The 20,071-nt window shown below is 44.6% G+C and overlaps 1 protein-coding gene across 3 annotated transcripts in view; it reads left to right on the top strand.

Annotated features, from left to right (window-relative positions):
- The first annotated feature begins 416 nt into the window (after nt 1–416).
- Tnfsf11 (TNF superfamily member 11) overlaps nt 417–20,071 on the top strand; it is a 47,690-nt gene continuing 28,035 nt past the window's right edge. The window contains exons 1-2 of one of the 3 annotated variants that reach the window (XM_041677018.1): nt 16,881–16,920; nt 16,987–17,102. In XM_041677018.1, coding sequence (XP_041532952.1) covers nt 16,881–16,920; nt 16,987–17,102 — 156 coding nt within the window. Of the gene's footprint in view, nt 458–16,880; nt 17,103–20,071 lie in introns of those variants that run through there. The other 2 variants (XM_041677027.1, XM_041677008.1) reach the window with 2 other exon arrangements.

Here is a 20,071-nt window from a genome sequence, read left to right as displayed (position 1 = left end):
TTGATATGTCAGGGGTCTCCAACAACTTTCACCCATGGAAGCAGGATGGAGAAAGCCATCCAGCAAACGTCAATGTGCAAAGGGTCCTAAGTGAGACTACTTAGTTGCAGCCAGATTGGACCTGTTCTCCTAAATGGAAGAGAAAGCAATGTCCTGGGTGAGTCTAGACAGATTGACACTGTGAGGCTGGAGAGTTTGGCTGTGGTGGAACCATTAATTATAGTGTGTCCTGATCGTGTTTATTTGTTCAAACTCTTCTTGGTGTTACGGAAACACTCCCCTCCCCAGGATATTAAACACAGAAATGTGGATGTTCTTGCAGCTATACTCATCTTACCATTGCTGTGGCTACAGCTCTATGGTGGGGACACACAGCCAGACAAACAGGAAGACAGAGGAAGACGTGTATGGCTCAACCGGGTCCCACAGAGAGTGACGTTCCTGACACAGCTATGGGGTAAGTTGAGTGGTCCCCAGGACTGACTAGCATCTCTTTTATGATTAGTCAGATGTTTTCCAGGTTAAACTGATGGGTTGGGAGAGAAAGAGATGGATCTATAGAGGCAGATAAACCTTCAGCTCTGTCCTAAGTGTCTTTTGTTCCTGACCCAGACTGTGGTGAACTAGAGCAGGGAACAGCTTGTTTGTTTAAGATGTTGACTGACCTCTGAGTTCTTGTGCTGAGCCAGTTCACAAAGTTCTTAAACGTGTGTTATTCTAGTGTTTCTGGCCCAGTGAAAATGGACTAAGAAGCCCCAAGCGTTTTTAAAGGAAGTGTATGGGATTACTTCTCAACTTTGTCAAGAATTCTACACTCTCCTGTTTACCTCCACATTCACTGGGTCATGCTGAGCCTTGGTACATTTTAAATATAGTGTTTTGCATGCCAAATGTTAGTGAGCAGTGATAAATCTGACGTTTTTAAAGAGTTATTTTTTATTTGAAATTTTGCGTGTGTGTGTGTATGTTTCTGTATGTATATGTGCATGTGAGAGTAGGTAACTGTGGGGTCCAGAAAAGGGCGTCAGATCCCTTGGACCTGGAGTTCAAGGAGGTTGTGAACTGCATGATGTGGGTGTTGGGAATCAAAGTTACATCCTCAGCAAATGAAAGCGTGAAGAAAGCAAGATTAGGTCCATGTGCTCCGTGCGGTAGGCGTAAGTTCAGTGGCTAAGGAGAGCCTGATGAAATTAGTACTTTGGTTCTAAGAGGGAAGGGTACAATGTTCCTTAGTCGCAATGTTCCTAGATAACTGTGTCTAATGACTATCACGTTGACTGGGACAGGTTCGTCGCATCTTGTCACTGTAGAATGGGCCATTGGAAATATAAACAACCAAGTATGGACGTTTTTAGAACATTTTCCACTTCAAACAGGGGCTGTGGAGATGGCTCGCTTGGTAAAGTGCCTGTCGTGTAGCATGAGGACCTGGGTCCAGGTCCCAAAGACTCAACATCCTGGGTGCACAAGTTGCACTTCTAGGACCCCTGGGCTGAAGGGTGGGGCAGACAGGTGGGTTCTGGAGCTCATTGGCCAATCAACCTCGCTGGGCTGATGAGCTCCAGGTTCAGTGAGAGACCTTGCCCCCGAAAATAAGGTGGAGAGATGTTGAGAAAGACACCCAACATTCATCTCAGGTTTCTACATGCATGTATGTAAGTGCACGTATGCACATGCACCTCTACCTGAATGTACATGTGCACTTATACATGTAAACACTAACATGCAACACACATACATACACATACACACACATACACATACATACACGCACACACATACACACACATACACACACACATACACACACACATACATATACACACACATACACACATACACACACATGCATATACACACATACACACACATACACACACATACATACACATACACACACATACACACACATACATACACATACACACACATACACACACACATACACACACATACACACACACACACACACACACACACATTTTTAAAAAATAGTTTTCAGTCTAACACCAAAATGTCAACAAGGCTGCTAATTTATATAGCAAGACTGGACACAAGATCTTAGATTTCACAAACGAACTATCCATCTGAGGGTTAATTTATTCTATAATGTAATCTCCCTAGCCTTTGTGGGTGGTGAGTTCCACAAGTCTAACAAGGAAAATTACCTTCTGTGCAGGGGTTTTTATCAAGCAGCTTCCTGTGGTCCAAAATGGCTGGCACAATTCAGTATGTGGACCTTAGAAATGCTAATTTTACTTTCAAAACATGAAAAAAATTCTATATTCACACAAATACCTTTATAGATGAGTCACACAGTTTCCATCAAAATGGTGACTAGGAAGAATAAATGGCAAATGTGAACGCAAATGTCAGGAGGTGAGGTTAGCCTAGCGTCTGCCCACTGGCCCCACAGTTTCCTTGTGTGTGCCAGTGGTAATGAAAACATTTGGATCTGGTCACACAGCCAAACAGACAGCTTCTTACTAATGAGTCTTACATATTTCTCAATGACTTTTTTTTTTCTCTCTCAAAAATACTTTAAAATTGAAGGGCCCAAGAAGATGGTGTCAAGGATAAGGGCACTTGCCACCAACCTGATGACCTATTTTGATCTCTGAAACCCACACGATAGAAGAAAAGCAAAGCTCATGTTGTCTCTGACCTCTTGACTTCCACAGTCAAGCAGTGGTGCTTACACCTCCCTCTCTCCCCCACCTTCTCTCTTCCCTCTCCCCCTTCCCCTCCTTGTTTTCTTCCCCTCCCCTTCCCCTCCTTTTCCCCTTCTCCCACGCTTTATCTTTCTCTGGGTCTCTCTCTCTCTCTCTCTCTCTCTCTCTCTCTCTCTCTCTCTCTCACACACACACACACACACAGTCTCAATATTTTTCAAGTCTTATTTTTAAGTCATACAATAGAAAAGCGAATGGATTTTCCAGATAAGAACTTAAAGCCGCCTTTAGTAACTTCTGCAACTGATGAGAGAAATATTCCCACAGAACATCTGCTTGAGTAAGGCCTGTCATGGTCCTCCCCATGGACTGGATCTGAACATGGTAGTGTTCCTCTGTGCTGGCTTGTGACCTCAGATGGCCTCCATTTGCTCTGCGTTTCCTTCTTGACTGGGCATCTTGGCCAGCCTCATCATTTCTAGCTGTGGTTGGCAGGCCATTGTCAGAGAAGAGTGTTATTCACAGCCCTAACTCTTCTCTCTTTTTGCGCACACTGAGTTTATTTTTAAAGACAAGAACTTGAATAAGTGATCATTGTACTAAGATTTGAAATATTGTCACTAAATAAAGCACCCTGACTCACTTGTACTTTAAAATTGTTTTTTGAGAAGGAGGGGGCCTCACTGTGTACGCTAGGCTGGCCTGAAACTTTTGAACTTGGGGTTACTCCTGCTTCAGCCTTCCCAAGGAAGGGTTTTCAGCTCTGCTGTGACTGGTTAGCAGAGCATTTAGATTCGGCGACACTCTTTCCCGGTCTGTTCCTCACTTCCGGTGCTTATGGGAGTGGAAGCTGCACATGGTGCCCAGAACCTGGCTGTGGTTACAAACCTCTGTGGTTCCACCAGTCAGGAGGCAGAGACAGAAGGATTCCTTGAGTTCAGTAATTCCAGGGCATGCTAAGAAGCAAGAAGAGATTCAATTTCAGAAACGATTTCTGAGAGGTAGGCTAACAATGCTGGGAAGTAGTTGTAGTAACAATAAAGACAACATGAAGAAAGGCTGGAGCTGTAGCACACATATGTTAAGCTCTGTTACCTTGGATTTCATATATATAGACTCATATTGACCTCAAAACAGCTCGTTAGTACTAAACTAGACCTCTCACCCTTGAACTATGGTGGTAGTGTGACCCTGCAGGCACTCTAGAGTGTATTTTCTTAGCCTTTTAAATGATCAAACTCAGACCCGGAAATAGAGGTCACCTCACCTGTGAGTGGCGCAGCTTGGATTTAATGACAGGATGTGAGGCCCCAGAGTCCCCGTTTTCGGGCTGGGTTCTAACAGTGTCACTCTGCCACAGGGCATGAATATATTCATGGTTACACCAGTCCCTTCCTTTCCTAAAACCTGCGTCTTGTTTGATGGCTGAGAGTTGAAGGTCTATGTCCAGACAGCATCAATGAGACTCTTGCTCAGACGTTGGCTCTACTCTGTCTTGAGCTGAGTTCCCTGTCTTCCCCAGGTGGGCAGAGTCTTGTCTGAGATGGGGCAGTGATTTGTGTTTGCTGCTTGGATGAAGACATGACAGCAGTTGCCACACCTGTTACTTCTGAGACACGCTTGCTCAGAAGCACCTCATCACAGACATTTCCCTGTGTGTCACTGTTTTAGAACCCAGGAGGACTCACTCTTCCAAAGCCCCATCTGCTGGGCGTCAGGAATTTGGCTCCTTGATGGTGGAGACACACACATAGTAAGCAACACAGAAGCCATATCGTCATATCTTCAAACTTTTAGTTACTGTGAAGATGACACCTACATGACTAGAGTCCCTGTGATGAAGACAGTGACAGGGCAGGGGGGGGGGGCAGACGTGCAAGAGCTGCTGAGTTCAATCTAAGTGTGCGGGAAGAGGGGGAAGGGGTTGTGGGCTAGGCTGGGATCTGAAGGCTGAACAGGGGTCACTCCAGCAATGGAAGCCAGAAAGATGTCACAGGCTCCTCCAACTTGCTGGTGGGGACCTGACCACCTCCTCCTGAGTGTTCATCTCAGTGAAGGTAGCGACATGAGTGACATCTTGATTCTTTTGTCTTCCTCATCTTCCCTCCACCATTCCCAATGATTCTTTGCCTAAATGACTCTGAGACACCACGTACTTCTCCACCCCTTCTGCCCCCTCTCTCTGCTCCTTGCCTGGATTTGGCAGCACCATCCATCTGGCTTCTGCTCCAGGCTTGCTCTGCCCATCACCTGTGATCTTCCTCCCCACACCTGTCCTTCACACTGCAGCCTGAATGCCTTCTGAATCGTGCAACGAAACATGAAAAGGGAACATTTGATGACCCTCCATTGCCTCAGAAGGAAATTCAGCTTTTTATCTGCAAAGACAAAGGCTCGTTTTTCCAGCGTTCTCTTCCCTCAATCATCCTTATGCCCGGCTCCAGCAACACTAACCTTTCAATTCCTTGAATACATCCTGTTTTGTTTCTTGGCCCCTCTATTTTTCCACGTTACTTAAATAACTATTACTCATCCCACAAGTCTTGTTTAAATATGGCTTCCTCCAACAAGTCTTTTATGGCCAAGGTTAGGAACTTCTCTTATTTGCTCCCAAGACAGTTCACTAATTATACTATATAGTAAATGGTTGCTTTGCTTGTGTGTGCGACAGTATGTTAAAGAAGGAGAGAGAGAGAGAGAGAGAGAGAGAGAGAGAGAGAGAGAGATATTTCAAAGACTTCTATTAGCTAAAAAGGGTGGCAGGTAAGCAAAGCGAGCCCGATATAAGCAGGAAAGAGCTTGAGAGGTGTTTCCAGAGAATCGGTGTGGGAGTGTGCAATCTACTGTGGTGACAGGGTGGCAGGCTGGAATGTTGTGCCTTTTCTAAGAAGTCTGAAAGTTACAAGCTGTGGCAGTGGCTGTCTATCCAGGGGCAGAGCGCAGACGAAGTGGCACACTGTGAAAACATTGTTTGTTTTCACTGACAACAGGACCGAGTGGATCCTGGGGACAAGATGTGGGTGACCAGAGAGGAGACAGTCTGAGGACGAACGTCAAAAGGACCTGGTCCAAGAAGGCGCCTCATCAGGCAGGCTGGCCAGAAGAAAGAAAATGGGAGGTGCCAGGAGTGGCAGAAACTGATGGCTGGGGAGAGCATTTGAAGTGCCTGGTTGGGGAAAACATTGGAAGTTTCTAGACAGGAGCCATCAAAATACCCCACAAAAGCATTGGTACTGAACATTCTTACTAAACCCGGAGAGCATCCACTCGGATCTTAACTTCAGCAGTAGAATGAAGGAGCCTCCCCTGTCCTTCATCACTCCTTACTAACTCATCCTTCCATCACGTTCTTTCATCACTAGTCCCCATCACCTAGCATTTCTAGACTGGATAAGGAAGAAAAAATTAAATTAAAAAATTATTTAAATAAAGTCTATGTTTGTATTTTATTTGCTTGTTTATTTTTGAAATGGGGGCATATACTATATGTGTAGGTTAACCTTGAACTCATGATTTTTCCCTCAGCTTCCCAAGTCCTGAGCCCATGGAGTGTGCCACTATGCAAAGCTCTAATAATAATGATAATAATAATAATAATAAGTGATTTATTCTTTTAAGTATTGAACTGTATGTGTTCTCGGTACTAAGGTGACCTTGTCACATAAGTTGTAAGCAAAGAAATTAGGAAGAAGACCTGCCTGAAACTTCTAACAATAAGAAGAGAAAAAGCTGGATAGTCACCCCGTGGTTTCAAGGTCTTTCTTTTTGTACTTTGGCAGCTGAATTATGGTGTGTATAAAGGTAGAATCTGTTGGAAATTTTCTGAACTTTGAGTCTATAAGTTGAAGTCTTTATTTGGTTTGGAAATTTCCCATGGTGATTTCAGATGGTTCTTACCCAGCGCCCTCCTTCTGGAGCTCCAATTATACATGCATTAGACCATTTGGTTGTGTTCCGCACATTCCTCATGCCCTATTTTTATTTCCTCTGTTCCAGTTCTATTGTCAAATTATATTTCCCCTGTGTTTCCCACTCCTGAAGTTTTCTATTGAACTGGCTTTAGGGTAACAGTACCAGAACTTGTAGTTGGTGCTCAGTAAACGCCTGTCAAATGAACAAAGGTCGGAAGAACAAGAACATGGAGGTTTGACAAAAATAGCATAGAGTCTGAGGATTTCATGAATTATTCTTTATGTTCTCAAACTAGAATTTTAAGTGCAAGGTATGCAGTGACAGAAGATGAGACTAAAGATACGCATCAGATAATGAAGGCGCAAGGAACTCAGGTTTAAATATTAGGAAAGCAATGCAACCACTATCAATAAACGAACCTGGAAGATGGATTCAGTGGGGAAAACAGATAGAAGCAGATCAACAAAGAAATTAGTTTTGCACTACAGAGAGGAAAACGCAAGCGGATTTAGGAAGAGAGAGAAGTCAGAGTTCTGGGAAAGCGTCGGCACAGGTCATTTCTTTTCCTATCTTCTCACTTCGCTCTTAAGTAACACAGAAAATATGTGGTTACGGAAGGGTATATGTAATGGAACCTAATTCCTTGCAAGAAGATCCAGGGGGCAATGCATAAAGTTGTAAGAGTGAAGCTAAAGAGGCAGTGTAGGTGTGAATGTCAGAGATACTCGAAATGGGAAATGGGCCAAGTGAAGTCATAGGTAGTGCACACAGCAAGACTCAAGAGAGAGGCCATGAGGGTTAAGTCCGGAGGGCAGTGGATTCAGCATTAAACAGGTCCTTTGAAGCTTACATCATACCACCGTGTGCCCTAGATGCCAGACATGACCTGCAGGGTTTATGTTTGCCCTTCTGGTGTTTGGTCTCGCTGTGTTCCATGCCTTTTTTTTTATGTCCTCATCCTCCCCACTCTCCAGAATAAGAGTGTTCCATGTCTCACTACTGTGTGCTAGAAGCATGTATTTCATTTTTGCTTTTATAAAGGCTCATAGCCAAGAGTTTTGCCTGAGTCTGAGAGGGCCTTTGAACTTGGAATTTTGAGAAATGCCAGAACTATTGACCCTTGGGGGATTCTTAGACAGGGACTAAATATAATTTGCCTTGTGGATAAACATGAACCTAGAGAGCTGTACTGGGCTTCTCTAGAGGAGCAGAACTGAGAGAACGAGTGTGTATTAAATGGGGATTTATCAGGTTGATGTGCACGGTACACTTTGGGTAATCTGACAATGACTGTATTTACACTGGACAAGCCCAGAGTCCTGTAGCTGTTAGAGCCACACAGCTGGATGCCCCAGGAATCTGAAGGAAGCTCTGAAGGCCTGGGGAATTTCTAGAGAGCCCCTGGCCTCCAGTCTACTGGGAAGCCTGAAGAAACTGGGTTCTGCTCTCAGTGAGGAAATGAACCAGCAACGTGATCAATGAACCCCGCAGTGGAAGGTGAAGGGAATGAGGAAAGAGAGGAGTTTTCCCCTCAGACCCCCCTCTGTCTGGGCTCCCCACCCACAGTTTGGATGAATCTTCCCACACCAAATAACCTGATCAAAAAACCTCTTTACCTCAGCCTATTTCTCAGTTTCTTCCAATCCAGTCAACCTGACAGTTAGGATCAGCTGTCATTGGAGTCAACGCCTGAATGTCTGGCTGAATCTGACGTGCCCTCCCAAAGGCCCTGTGCGCAAGCCTCGGCTGTCAGCTGATAGGGTCTTGAGGGATCAACTGGATCACGAAGGCTCTGACTCCACTGTTGGATCTGGCCACCGACAGGATTATAATTTGAGAGCACTGTCGCGTTGAGACTTTAGGATGTTGTGCCGAATGGGAGGAGGTGGGGTCACCTGGGAGGTGCATTTGAAGGTCACAAGCTGGTTTTCCTTAAGCAAAACTGAGCTGCATATAGGTTCAGAAACAACCATGGAATAAATACTTACTTATATCTTATAAGTAGATATAAGTATCTATTTACTATCTTATAAATAGATACTTCGATATCATTTGATTTTGTTCAGAAACAACAATAATCTTCCTGATTTCAATAGTTCTCAAAAAGTTTGTTTCAAAGGCCCAATACTTAAGATAGTATTTTTCTTTCCACATAAAATAGAATTCATAGTAATTTAAAAAGTATCGTACAAGACTACTTGCTGGAGACCTAGTGGTAATATTCCTCACAAGATTTTCATCACTGAGTATGGAAGAGACACAGAACTACAGACAGGCAGATTTCTTTCTTGCACACCTAAGAAACACCTGCCTCTTCTAGTTCCTCTTTTGTTTTCTCTGGTAGGATGATTAATCACAATTATCTAATTGGCAAAATTTAGAATCGGTAGAAGATGAACCTCTTTGTATGTGAGGGTGTTTCCAGAGAGCTCTAGCAGAGTTGGAAAGACATACGTGGGCTGTGGGTGGCATTGTTCCAGAAACTCGGGTCCAAGTTGAATAAAAAAAGGGAAAGTGAGCAGACACCAGCTTTTATTTCTCTCTGCTTCCTGGCTGCAGGTGCAGTGTGGCCAGTCACCTCACATTTCCATGGCCACCACTTCCTGTCGGATGAATGGGACCCTCAAACCGTGAGCCAATAAACAGCTTTCGTGTCAGGGATCTCGTTACAGTGTGAGCAAAGTAACCAGTGCACCCTGTATCTGATCATTGGCCATTACAAGCACATTCTTTCGTGGTGAAGGAAATATGTCTTCAGACCGTCAACCTAAAACATTGATTTCCCATCGACATAGGTTAGGGTTAACTTGTCGCATCATATCAAGTTAGTTAGTTGAAGGAAATGTAATAAGAACACATTGTTGTAAGGAGCAATGGGAATGCTGGGTAGACTATTTGGGAGAGATTTCAGGATGGAGAGATGGCTCAGAGGTTAAGAGTGTCAACTGCTCTTCTAGACGTCCTGTGTTCAATTCTCAGCAACCACATGGTGGGTCACAATCATCTGTAATGAGATCTGGTGCCTTCTAACTTATAGACCAATGTGCAGACAGAACACTATACATAATAAACAAATAAATAAAATATTTCACGGGGGTCTTCAAGTGAGCACAACCAGCTTGGGTCTGAGAATAGAAGGGGCAGAAATGCTCAGAGAAGAAATAAAGTGACCAGAGTGTGAGGGGCAAAGCAAAGCAAGGAATTAAATTTGCCTGGGCTGACCTGGCCTCCAGGGTAAGATATTTATTACTTACCTAGCATAATGTTTTAAAAAGTATTATTAGCATGAAATATATAAACTAGTATGTGTGTTAGAATACTCAAGCTCATAAACCAGATGTAATTTGTTTCTAATTTAGCAAGTACAGTCAGTGCTTACTTCGTAGACTTGCTCGGGACCCTTATGTTGGATGGAACAATGGGATGTACGTTCCATGTGCACCTTCCTGTAGCCTTTAATCACCTCTAGATCACATATGGTGTCACTCACATGACGATGCTCATGCGTGCAGCACTCCCATAACTTTGGAAGTCATCAGAGTACTTAGTGTGGCAAATTCAAGTTTTTCTGTTGGGAACTTTCTAGGTTCTTTTTTTTTCTTGCACACTTTCCATTCACGATTGGTTGAAGGTCGTGGTGTGATACCCATGGACACAGAAGGCCAACTACATATCACCCTTAGTGAGGAAAGGGTGGTGAACCTGAGAGACATAACTGAAGAAACTTTGAAGGGCTTTCGCCAGGGTTAAGAAAAGCAAAAAGAAATAATGATGGACCCAAGAAGAAACAAAAATGAATATTTCTTAAACTGCAGGGACAAATAAATGCTTTCCATGCAATGGCCATACCTTAAATCCAAAATTAACTAGTGAAGACCCTATTCTATAAGGCAAAGAGGAACAATATTCTAAGATATATATATATATACACACACACATAACTAAATTGCATATATATTGCATATATACTTACACATATACATTTATATATATGTACATAACACATACACACACACACACACACACACACACACACACACACATATATATATTCTTGAGATCAGGGTATACAGCCATATTGTCTGAATGGGTGCAGTGTTAGCAATCGGCTCTTTATAAGAGGGAGACTGCTGGGTGGAAGCCAGAGAGACTATGTCAGGACAGAAACAGAGGTCAGAGACTGGATTGATGAGCTTCAAAGATGAGGAAGGGACCATGTGCTGAGAATGCAGGTGGAGGTTAGGAGCTAGAAAAAGCAAGAGAAAGGGTTCTCTTCTTAAAACTTTAGGAAAACAAAAACAAGCAACAGCCCCCAAACCCTTGCAGGGACATTTCAGTCTTTTGGCCCCCAAAACCTCAAGATAATACATTTCTCCATTATTTTAAGTCACTAAATTTGTTGTATCTGAAATAAGAGATGCATAAATGTTCCCTGGCCCAAAGGGTTCCAGAGAGACAAAGATATTGCCAGAGTCCAGAAAGAACCTGAGCTGTGCAGGAGGAAAGGCCAGATGTGAACCAATCAGCCATGACTTGAATCTCAGGAAGCTTGGGAATTAGGGTGAGAGAGAATCCAGGCCTTACTTTCCTTCTATCTTTCTTTCTAGACCACTGCCTCCTACTGGCAGATGTGGGCCAGCCCTAGTGCAGCAGAGTCACATGGGGTAGCACAGGCATTGGGGGTAGCACAGGCAATGGGGTAGCACAGGCAATGGGGGTAGCACAGGCAATGGGGGTAGCACAGGCAATGGGGGTAGCACAGGCAATGGGGAGAGCACAGGCAATGGGGAGAGCACAGGCAATGGGGAGAGCACAGGTGGGTAGCATAGACAATGGCGATCAGCCTCCTTGGTACAGAGGAGAGAGGGAAGAGAAAACACCCGCTGAAGAGAGAAGATCTGAACAAATGAAAGACGAAAGAACAATAGTGTTGAATTATTATAATTGTCCTTCATAGACACGATTTTATACAGAAAAGGGCTGTGTTATAATAAATCTTAACCCCTTTACTAGAGTTTAGGGAATTCCCATTTTCTTAAATTTTTCTTTTTCAGTTGGAATTTACCATTCTGTCATGAACAAATAAACAGATAAATACATACATAGGCCATTATGAATTAAGTTTCATAGTGTGATCTCATTATTATTTGTAGAGTAACAAATATACCACACAGTCTGTCTGTCATCTGGAGCCATCCAGCATGGTCTTAGATGTCAACAGAATTCTAAGTCTCATTCTTTCTAGTAATGATGTAAGTAACCTGAAAATTTCATGCGGTGACTGCAATTTCTTAGTGACTTTGTCGAATGTGAAGATGTAACATCGTCTTTGAAAGCATCTAATAAAAGCCTTCTCTGGAGAAACCTGTCTCACAGGGATGTTCACTATTAGTGACGCTCACATTCAGAGTTTGGAAAAGGAGTCAAGAGAATATCGGTATTGCAGTGAGGATCGGATGAAAAATTCCAGCCCTCCCCCCTTATGTATTTTGGGGAAAATAAAGTGGGAAGAAAAAGAGGCGATATTTAGACTTTCTAATCAGATACTATTAGCAGGAAAACTCTTGCAATGCGGCCAAAATGCTTCATCTTTGAAGGAAAGAGACAGCTTGGGTAGCAATTGAGTCAATGGAAGTATAGAAAACAAGGAACAGTGACCAAACACTTTGGGATATTTTGCTCAAGCTGTCTAACAGAAGAACATTGAGGATAATATTTTTTTTTTTTGCCCAGCCAGCTTTAGGCTATAAAGTACTCTTTTCCGAACAGAGCGGCTGCTGGTTAACTTTATGTGTTAACGTGGTGGAGCTTCAGGATACTAAGACACATGTCTGCCCAGATCTACGAGTGCGTTTTTGGAAGGGGGGAACATATGGATTGAAAGATTTTATAAAGTGAATATGTCTCTACCCTGAGTGGATGCAGACCATCCATGGAGCCTAGATAGACCAAAAGGTGAAGGAAGGTAGGGTACGTTAGCCTTGCTTGGTCATGTTTGCTGGGAAAATAGCCCTCTCCAGTCTTTGGAAAACCAGGTCTTAAATTTTTAGGCTGGAATCTCCTAAATCTGTCTGTCTCCGAGGGCTCAGAATGACACCACTGGTTACAATGGGCTGCTGTAAGCAATAAGTCAACAAAGAGATATAAAATGATAGATTCCACCTCAGTGGCAAAAGCAGAGTATATTTGTCTGAGAGGTTGGCACCCCCAAACCCCATGGCTCAGTATCCAAAGGTACAGGAGAATATGCCAGGTCTAAGAATCATCACCATCACCATCATCATCACCATCATCATCACCACCATTATCATCACCACCATCATCATCACCACCATCATCTTCACTGAGAATAAGGAGGGAAAGGGCCTAGCTTCAGTAGGCCCAGAAACAACTCCTCCTCCTCCTCCTCTTCCTTCTTCATCTATTTTTGATAAACTACAGAGAGGGAGATGAGTCCGACTGTTTGTTTCTGCGTATCCTGGCTCCAGGGTGTGTGAAGTGGGTGACTGCTTCCGGAATTCCATTGGTGGCAGGTTTCCTGAAGCCTTGGGCTTCTTTTATGGCTCTGGTTCTGAAGTTGGGGGATTTCCTTTATTCCCAACCCTTCATACGTAAAGAATAGGAACCATCGTTTTCTGTCTGGCTACTTCTCGCTGTCAGAGGGGGTGTCGTTTAGAAGTGTTTGGGAGTCTGGAGGGGTTTTGAGAGAAGCGCTTTTCCTGAGGGACGGCATCCATTTCTCTGTTGGCAGTGGTCAGGAAGTCTATGGAGCTAGAAGACTACAAGACCTCTCAACCGCCATGATCATTTCAATCATTGCCTTACAACAGCAGATTCTCCACCCCTCTCACTATATTTGCATTTGAATGCTTTCTCTTAGGCCACATGAACCTTGCCAGAGTCCTTGACTCTCTTCTCTTCCTGTAATGGCTGGGGCCATGTACCATGTCAGAAGTAGAACTCCAGATGAGTGTCAGCATTTGCCTCTTTCGCTGCATCTTGACTATGGACGCAACGCGCCCGGCTGCCCCATGCTGTGCTGCCTTCCAGTGTCATGATAGACTGACAACATCTTCACTCTAGGAGCTTTACCTTAGATAGGAGCCTGTGTGTCATTCTAGCATGCATACCTGTGCACAGTTTGTCATCTCTCAAATCCAACCTCAAACCAGTCTTTGAATCACATCTTTAGATTCCTCCTCCAATATAGTTCTCATATTTAAAACCAAGCATTTCCTTATTTTAAACTGGCTGTCTTTGGTGTTGCTGAAATTAGTATAAACATTTGAATACTTACGGACCTTTGCCACAGAAACTTTTCTTTAGACGAAAACTGAATAGGGAGTGCAGGATATAAAAGGTGGACCTTGGCTGTCTCAGACTGTAGTGGGTCTGTGAAAAATCAGCCTCTATGTTCACGGTAGTCTGACGGTTCAAGAAGAGGCGCTGATGAAGTCTGTCGTGTAGACTTGAAAGCAGTGTAGACAATGCTTACAAAAGCCGGGTCCCTCTACCAGTTAACTAGGAGCAGCAGTCGCCAGGGCCTAAGGGGAATGACTGACAAGCCCAGTTGGTAAAGAATGTGGAGGTAGGCTAGAGAGTGATTCCCAACAGCGGCCCGCGGCTTGGTGTTTCTCAATTCTAACCTCCCCACTTGCTGTGACTCATTTCCCTTTCCTGGATGGCAGGTCTGTCTCCCTTGCTTTATAATCCTCAAGTTTTACTACCTTCAAAACCTCTTTTTAACTAAGCATTTGCCATGTCTGCTAAAACCAGCTGCCCTGTGCGTGGCTTTTTCAAAAGAAGTTTTCTTCTAAGAGTTCAATGTTTCTCTAAGGGTAGTCCTCACACTTTGACAGGATCACATGTATCTGTATGGTTATGCCGCGACCGTGGTTTTTAATGATTTAAATATTTGTTCAGTTTTTCCTATGTAGACATTAACACTGATGGACAAAATGATCCAGTGTTATCGCAAAGCTAGGAAAGCCAGCACGAAACCTGTAAAGCAAAACAGAAGCCATTTTCCCTTAAGAATGTCCTTGACAGAGGCTGCAGGGATGTCTCACTAGATATGTAGTTATGAACACATGTTGCTCTTGCAGAGGACCTGGATTCGGTTCCCAGGTCCCATGTGGTGGTTCACAAGCATTGGCTACTCCATTTCCAGGGGATCTGATGCCCTCTTCTGACCCAGAAGGCACCAGGCACGCACAAGGTGCACATACATACATGCACGTGAAAACCCATACACACAAAATACAATGAATAAATGAATCTAAACTCAGAAGGATGTCTTTGGTTTAACAACTGTGGTTATTATAGCCTGACACTTGGGACATAGAGTTTTAAAAACTGGGTAAAATGGGAAAGTCTGCAATGGAGCCCTTCTGCTGTAGCATGAGATGGTTGTCGTGTAGAAGCGCCGATGCCTGGGTTGTAGGCTGATCACAGTACAAGCCGACTTGGCTGTTCTGGAAAACCAACAAGATGTGCTTGTCCATTTGAGAACAACCAGCGGCATTTCTTGCTAATGATACAACTCAAGCTCTCAAGGATGGAAAAAAGAGCTTCAAGAAACTTCGGCCACAATGATCTACGTTCCCAACCACTAAAGAGTTTCAGGAGTCAATAAAAAAGTGCTATAAACGATTTAGGCGTTTGGTATTGTGACATGTAATGTGTTGACACTGGAAGCTTTGGGGAGCCTAGAGAATCAATACTTTCCTTATGACTTATGCCTTGTGTTCAAAATTGTCCCTGGATACGAGGTTCGTTAAAAGAATAAGAGGAACAATAGCCAAGAGGAAAAGCATCACTAACTCAGAGACAGGTCACCCGTGACACATGTCCTGTGGAAATGTCCCTTAGAGAACTAGGTAGAGAGAAATGCATAGCAAAAGTGAGACTTAAGAAGGGGGGCACATCTCCTACAAGGGGCAGCACCTCACCTTTGAACATGTATCAGACACTTTGAACTTGTTTCAGAATTTGTAAGAGAAGCTAATATTTCTTCCCAAGGGGAATAATTCTGAATCAAGACATTAAAAAAAACCTGCAAAAAGATTTTTAAGAACACACATTTATTCTAGCTGTGTAAGTGGTACAAGTCTTTAACCCCAGCACTTGGGAGGCAGAAGCAGAGGCAGAGGTGGAGGCAGGATGAGCTCTATGAGTTTGAGGTCAGTTTAGTCCACATAGCAAGCACCAGGCCAGCCAAATCTACATAGAGAACTTGTCTCAAAGAAATAAACAAACAAAAACAACAACACTACAATAACAGATATCTCTCTCTCTCTCTCTCTCTCTCTCTCTCTCTCTCTCTCTCTCTCTGTGTGTGTGTGAGTGAGTGTATATAGAGGTCAGAGTACATCTTTCAGAAGTATGTTCTCTCCCTCCACAATGAGGATTCTACTGGTCAAATTCAGATCATCAAGATTTACTGCAACCGCCTTCTCCTGCTGAGCCATCTCATTGGCCCTGAAAGTTTTTCTGAACTATCGAAGCTTAACTTGGCCACTTGCTCTTTCCTGGACAGCCTGCTAGCATCTTTGCACCCCTTTATTTATCTTTCCCTTTTGGTTTAGTTCTTCGGCTCTCCCCTGCTCTCCCTTCCCCTCCCCTTTCCCACTTCCCTCTCTTATAGGAGCCTATAGGCTCATTGCTGCATCATTCAAAACCTGCCTCGTGTAAAGTCACTTTTAAGAGAGAAGGAGGGACTTCAGAGGGAGTTCTAGAATTTCTCCAAGTCTTCCCAATATCCGGGGAGTCTATATTTGGAAGCATAGCAGAGGCCAAACCTCAGGATCCTTGAGGATGGCCTCCTCTGAAATTTTGAGAGTGGTGGACAGGAAAGGGCTTCGGAGTTCACTGAAGCTAACTAACAAACTCTCCAAATCTTACAGAGGAAACTGAGGCCCAGTGATGCAAACTGAGGATGGGCAAGCTGAGGGAGCCAGGAACCACTGGACCCACTCACAGCCTCCACCTCAGAGGGCCTTTCTGGGGAGGGAGGAGGTCTGTTGGTGAGAGTGAGGAAGAGGGGGAGGGTGAAGGAAAGGAAGGAGGGCTGAAGTGGGAGTGGAAGAGGCAGCCTCCTTGGGGCTGATTGGCTCCTGAGGCCAGCCCTCTACATGAGGTTTATAAGAGTTGGGGCTGCCCTGGGTACCCTGCCCTCTCTCCCGCGCCCGGGGGAGTCACTGTCAGGACCTCGGTGAACCGGTGCTTAGCAGCGGGAGACCGAGGAAGGAACAGAGCAATCGCGAAGCAGGGCGCCCGAATAACGGGCGCCGCGCCATGCGCCGGGCCAGCCGAGACTACGGCAAGTACCTGCGCGGCTCGGAGGAGATGGGCGGCGGCCCTGGCGCCCCGCACGAGGGGCCGCTGCACCCCATGCCTTCAGCACCAGCCGCGCCGCCGCCCCCTGCGGCTTCCCGCTCCATGTTCCTGGCCTTGCTAGGGCTGGGGCTGGGCCAGGTGGTCTGTAGTGTCGCTCTGTTCCTGTACTTCCGAGCGCAGGTGAGTGGCTGCCTTCCTTGTCCCGTTCTCTGCTGGGGAAACTGAGTCTGACCCCCGGGCTGGACTTCTAGGATCTTGACTATTCCTCACGGGAAGGCTACCCTCTAAGGAAGGGAACTTGGGGACCTCCAGCCAGTCTCACCAGCGCCTTCTCCCCCGCAGCGCAGAGCGCAGAACTCTGGTTCTGGTAGAGGTTGGGTTTGAATTTCCCCCCAGAAGCAGCATTGGCCGCTCGCCTCTTGAGCAAGTGATCTCACACTTTCTCCCCACCTGGAGTTAAGAAACAACTTTAACCCATTCAGGGGAAAAAGGAGTGCTTTTCCAACGCTGCTAACTAACCGGTGGCTGCCTGGCTTTTCTGGCACACTGGGACCACAGTGAGAGAGAGGGTGTCAATAGTCCTTGGAGCACCTGGGGTGACACTTGATTTCGCAGAGAGACAGCACTACCAAATGTGCTGGTGGGTCCCAGGGCTGGGCTCTGCTACTTCTCCCGAGCTCAGGTTCCGAGGGGTGAAAGGAAGGGCCCCAGTGTGCCTGCCTGTGAGGTGTGCAGAGGAAGGAAGGTGCCTCTGTGTGTGTGTGTGTGTGTGTGTGTGTGTGTGTATGTGTGTGTGTGTGTGTGTGTGTGTGTGTGTGTTAGTATAGCCTGACTACAATCTAGCCAGTAACCAACCTTTGAAAAGAGGAAGAAGCCTCAAGCTAAAGACTCAGAGCTGCCGGAGATGGAAGAGAGAGGGAGGGGTAAATTTGTAATATTATGCTTTCTGGTGGTTTGTGCTCTTGTCTTTTCTTGGAAATTGCAGAGCAGTTGGTTGGATTCATTCAACTACTCTTGTCTGGTGCTATGAACTCTTTCTCAGAGGAAGTGGGGGGCTGACTGTGCATATTTTTATGGGAAAAGAAAGTTGGGTTTGGACTTCGTTTGTTTCCAGAATCAAAGGTGATTACTAAACCAAGCTGGATACATTAAACTGTGCCATTGCTTGGACTGCGTAGGCTTTTGACATGTGCCAAAGTCTTGAGCTGTGCTTTGGATCCTAGGCTTTGTTAAGTAGTCAGATCTACTGGCTTGCAGTTTCTACCACTGGTGTGGTTACCCACCAATGCAAAAATAGAAAGACCGTAAACCAGTTCCTCGGCAAACCCGTCTTAATAATCACATTTGTTACCTGTTGAGATTTTCTGCCTCAGACGAGGTTTGGGTGGTTTGCTTGTGACATGAGTCGCACAAATCCATATGAAAGTGGGTAGACACCCCTACCCTTTGTTGGGACACGGGGTGTCAATGAAGAAAGACTTCTCTGCTGTTTTCTGCCATCTGGCATTTCAATGCATGTGTGGGGGGAGCCTGCACGGTATGTGGCTCCATGATATGGTACTGAGATCACTCACTGTTATGTGCAGTACCTCTGTTTTTATGTGTGCGGTGCCAGGGGATAGAGTATGCTTAAAATAGAAGGTAATTATAATAATTCTTTGCAGAGAGGTTTTGGGTTTTAAGGTCTGATGATGGTAGTTCCCAGTGCCTTTTTTTTTTTTAACTTGTTAGAGCCATAACAACTTCCTCAGCCCTAATGGTAGAGTGAGCACTGAGCTCAGAAAGAAGTGTAGAGTGAGAACATTCTAGGGACCCTTAACTGCCAAGAACCCTGGGACTTGGCACACCTGTGGAGAAAGGACTCACCAGCTAGGCTCTTGTTCAGCTTTCCTGAAGGAATTCTGTGGCGGTGGAGTGGCCTGAGGTGTCTGTCACCCTGATGGCATGGTCACCTTCCATCATGTTGTCAATAGTGTTGATGGCCCAAGATTAATAAGGAAACTGTCTTTCCCAAAGTAAGCTCGTGAGATAGCAAACAAAGCCAGATGATTTTCCTTTGGAGAATTTAATACCATCAGGTTTCTGGGTACAGTTTTTCCCTCTTTTTTTTCTTTCCCCTCTCTTTCCCCCCTTTCTCCTCCCTCCCTCCCTCCCTCCTTCCCTCCCTCCCTCCCTTCCTCCCTCCCTTCCTTCCTCCCTCCCTCCCTTTCTTCCTAGCTAGGGTCTCAAATAGCCCAGGCTGACCTCAAAATTGTCATGTAGCCAAGGATATTACACCTCCCAAGAGTTAGGGCTGCAGGCATGTACCGCTATTCTCCGTTTATGTGGTGTGGTGCCTGGGTTTAAATGCACAGAGCTTTGTGTGTATTAGGCAAACCCTCCACTAAATGCACCGTGCCTCTAGTCCCCAATCGCCACAAAGATCCAGCCTCTCTAAGACAAATAAAATATTTCAGTCATGATTCTGAACCCAGGTCTGTAACTACATGTTAAAAAGGTTGTATCCATCCCTAGAGTAGCTGGATTTGGAAAAACATTCTTATTTGAGTATTCTGATTGCATCTCACTGAGTGTGGTGTTCACACTTGATACTGAAGGGAATCCTAATCGATTAAGAGATGCATCCCAAAACCCTTACACACGAAATGCTGTGGTGTCTGGAAAATGCTCCAAAATAATTGATAGAAATGTGGGCAGGTGTAGGGAGCTCACAGCTTATATATGAGGCATGGTTTCTAGCCATTTGTGAATAATTTTTGAAGGTGGGTTTTGGGCACACAAGGGCTCAATCCGCAATTCTTTCCGCTTTTATATCTTTGGAAAACCTTCTTTTATACTTTTAGGTATTGGTGTCAAATAATGAATAGTTTTATTTTTTAAGTTGTATTAAGTTTTTTAAGTTCTGGATGAATTATTTGGGATTTCTGAACGCATTTGAATAAAAATGAAAATATCTCGTCTCAGAAAACACATTTACCATTTAAGATAAAAGAAGTCAGATTTATTATAGATTAAAGATAGTGAACAGAAATAAATTGGAAGGATTGAAAGATCAAGACCAGACTAGATTCAAAACAAAAAACCAAACCCTACACCAAATCCTACTCAGGTTTAAATAATTAGCAGGGAAAGGTCATCCTGTATGTTTC

Source organism: Microtus oregoni, unplaced genomic scaffold (assembly GCF_018167655.1).
Source record: "Microtus oregoni isolate MIOR12 unplaced genomic scaffold, Mior012 000001F_ref0000356, whole genome shotgun sequence".
NCBI lineage: Eukaryota > Metazoa > Chordata > Mammalia > Rodentia > Cricetidae > Microtus > Microtus oregoni.
The sequence above is the reverse complement of the archived record's forward strand: the minus strand, read 5'-3'. Positions and strand labels throughout refer to the sequence as shown.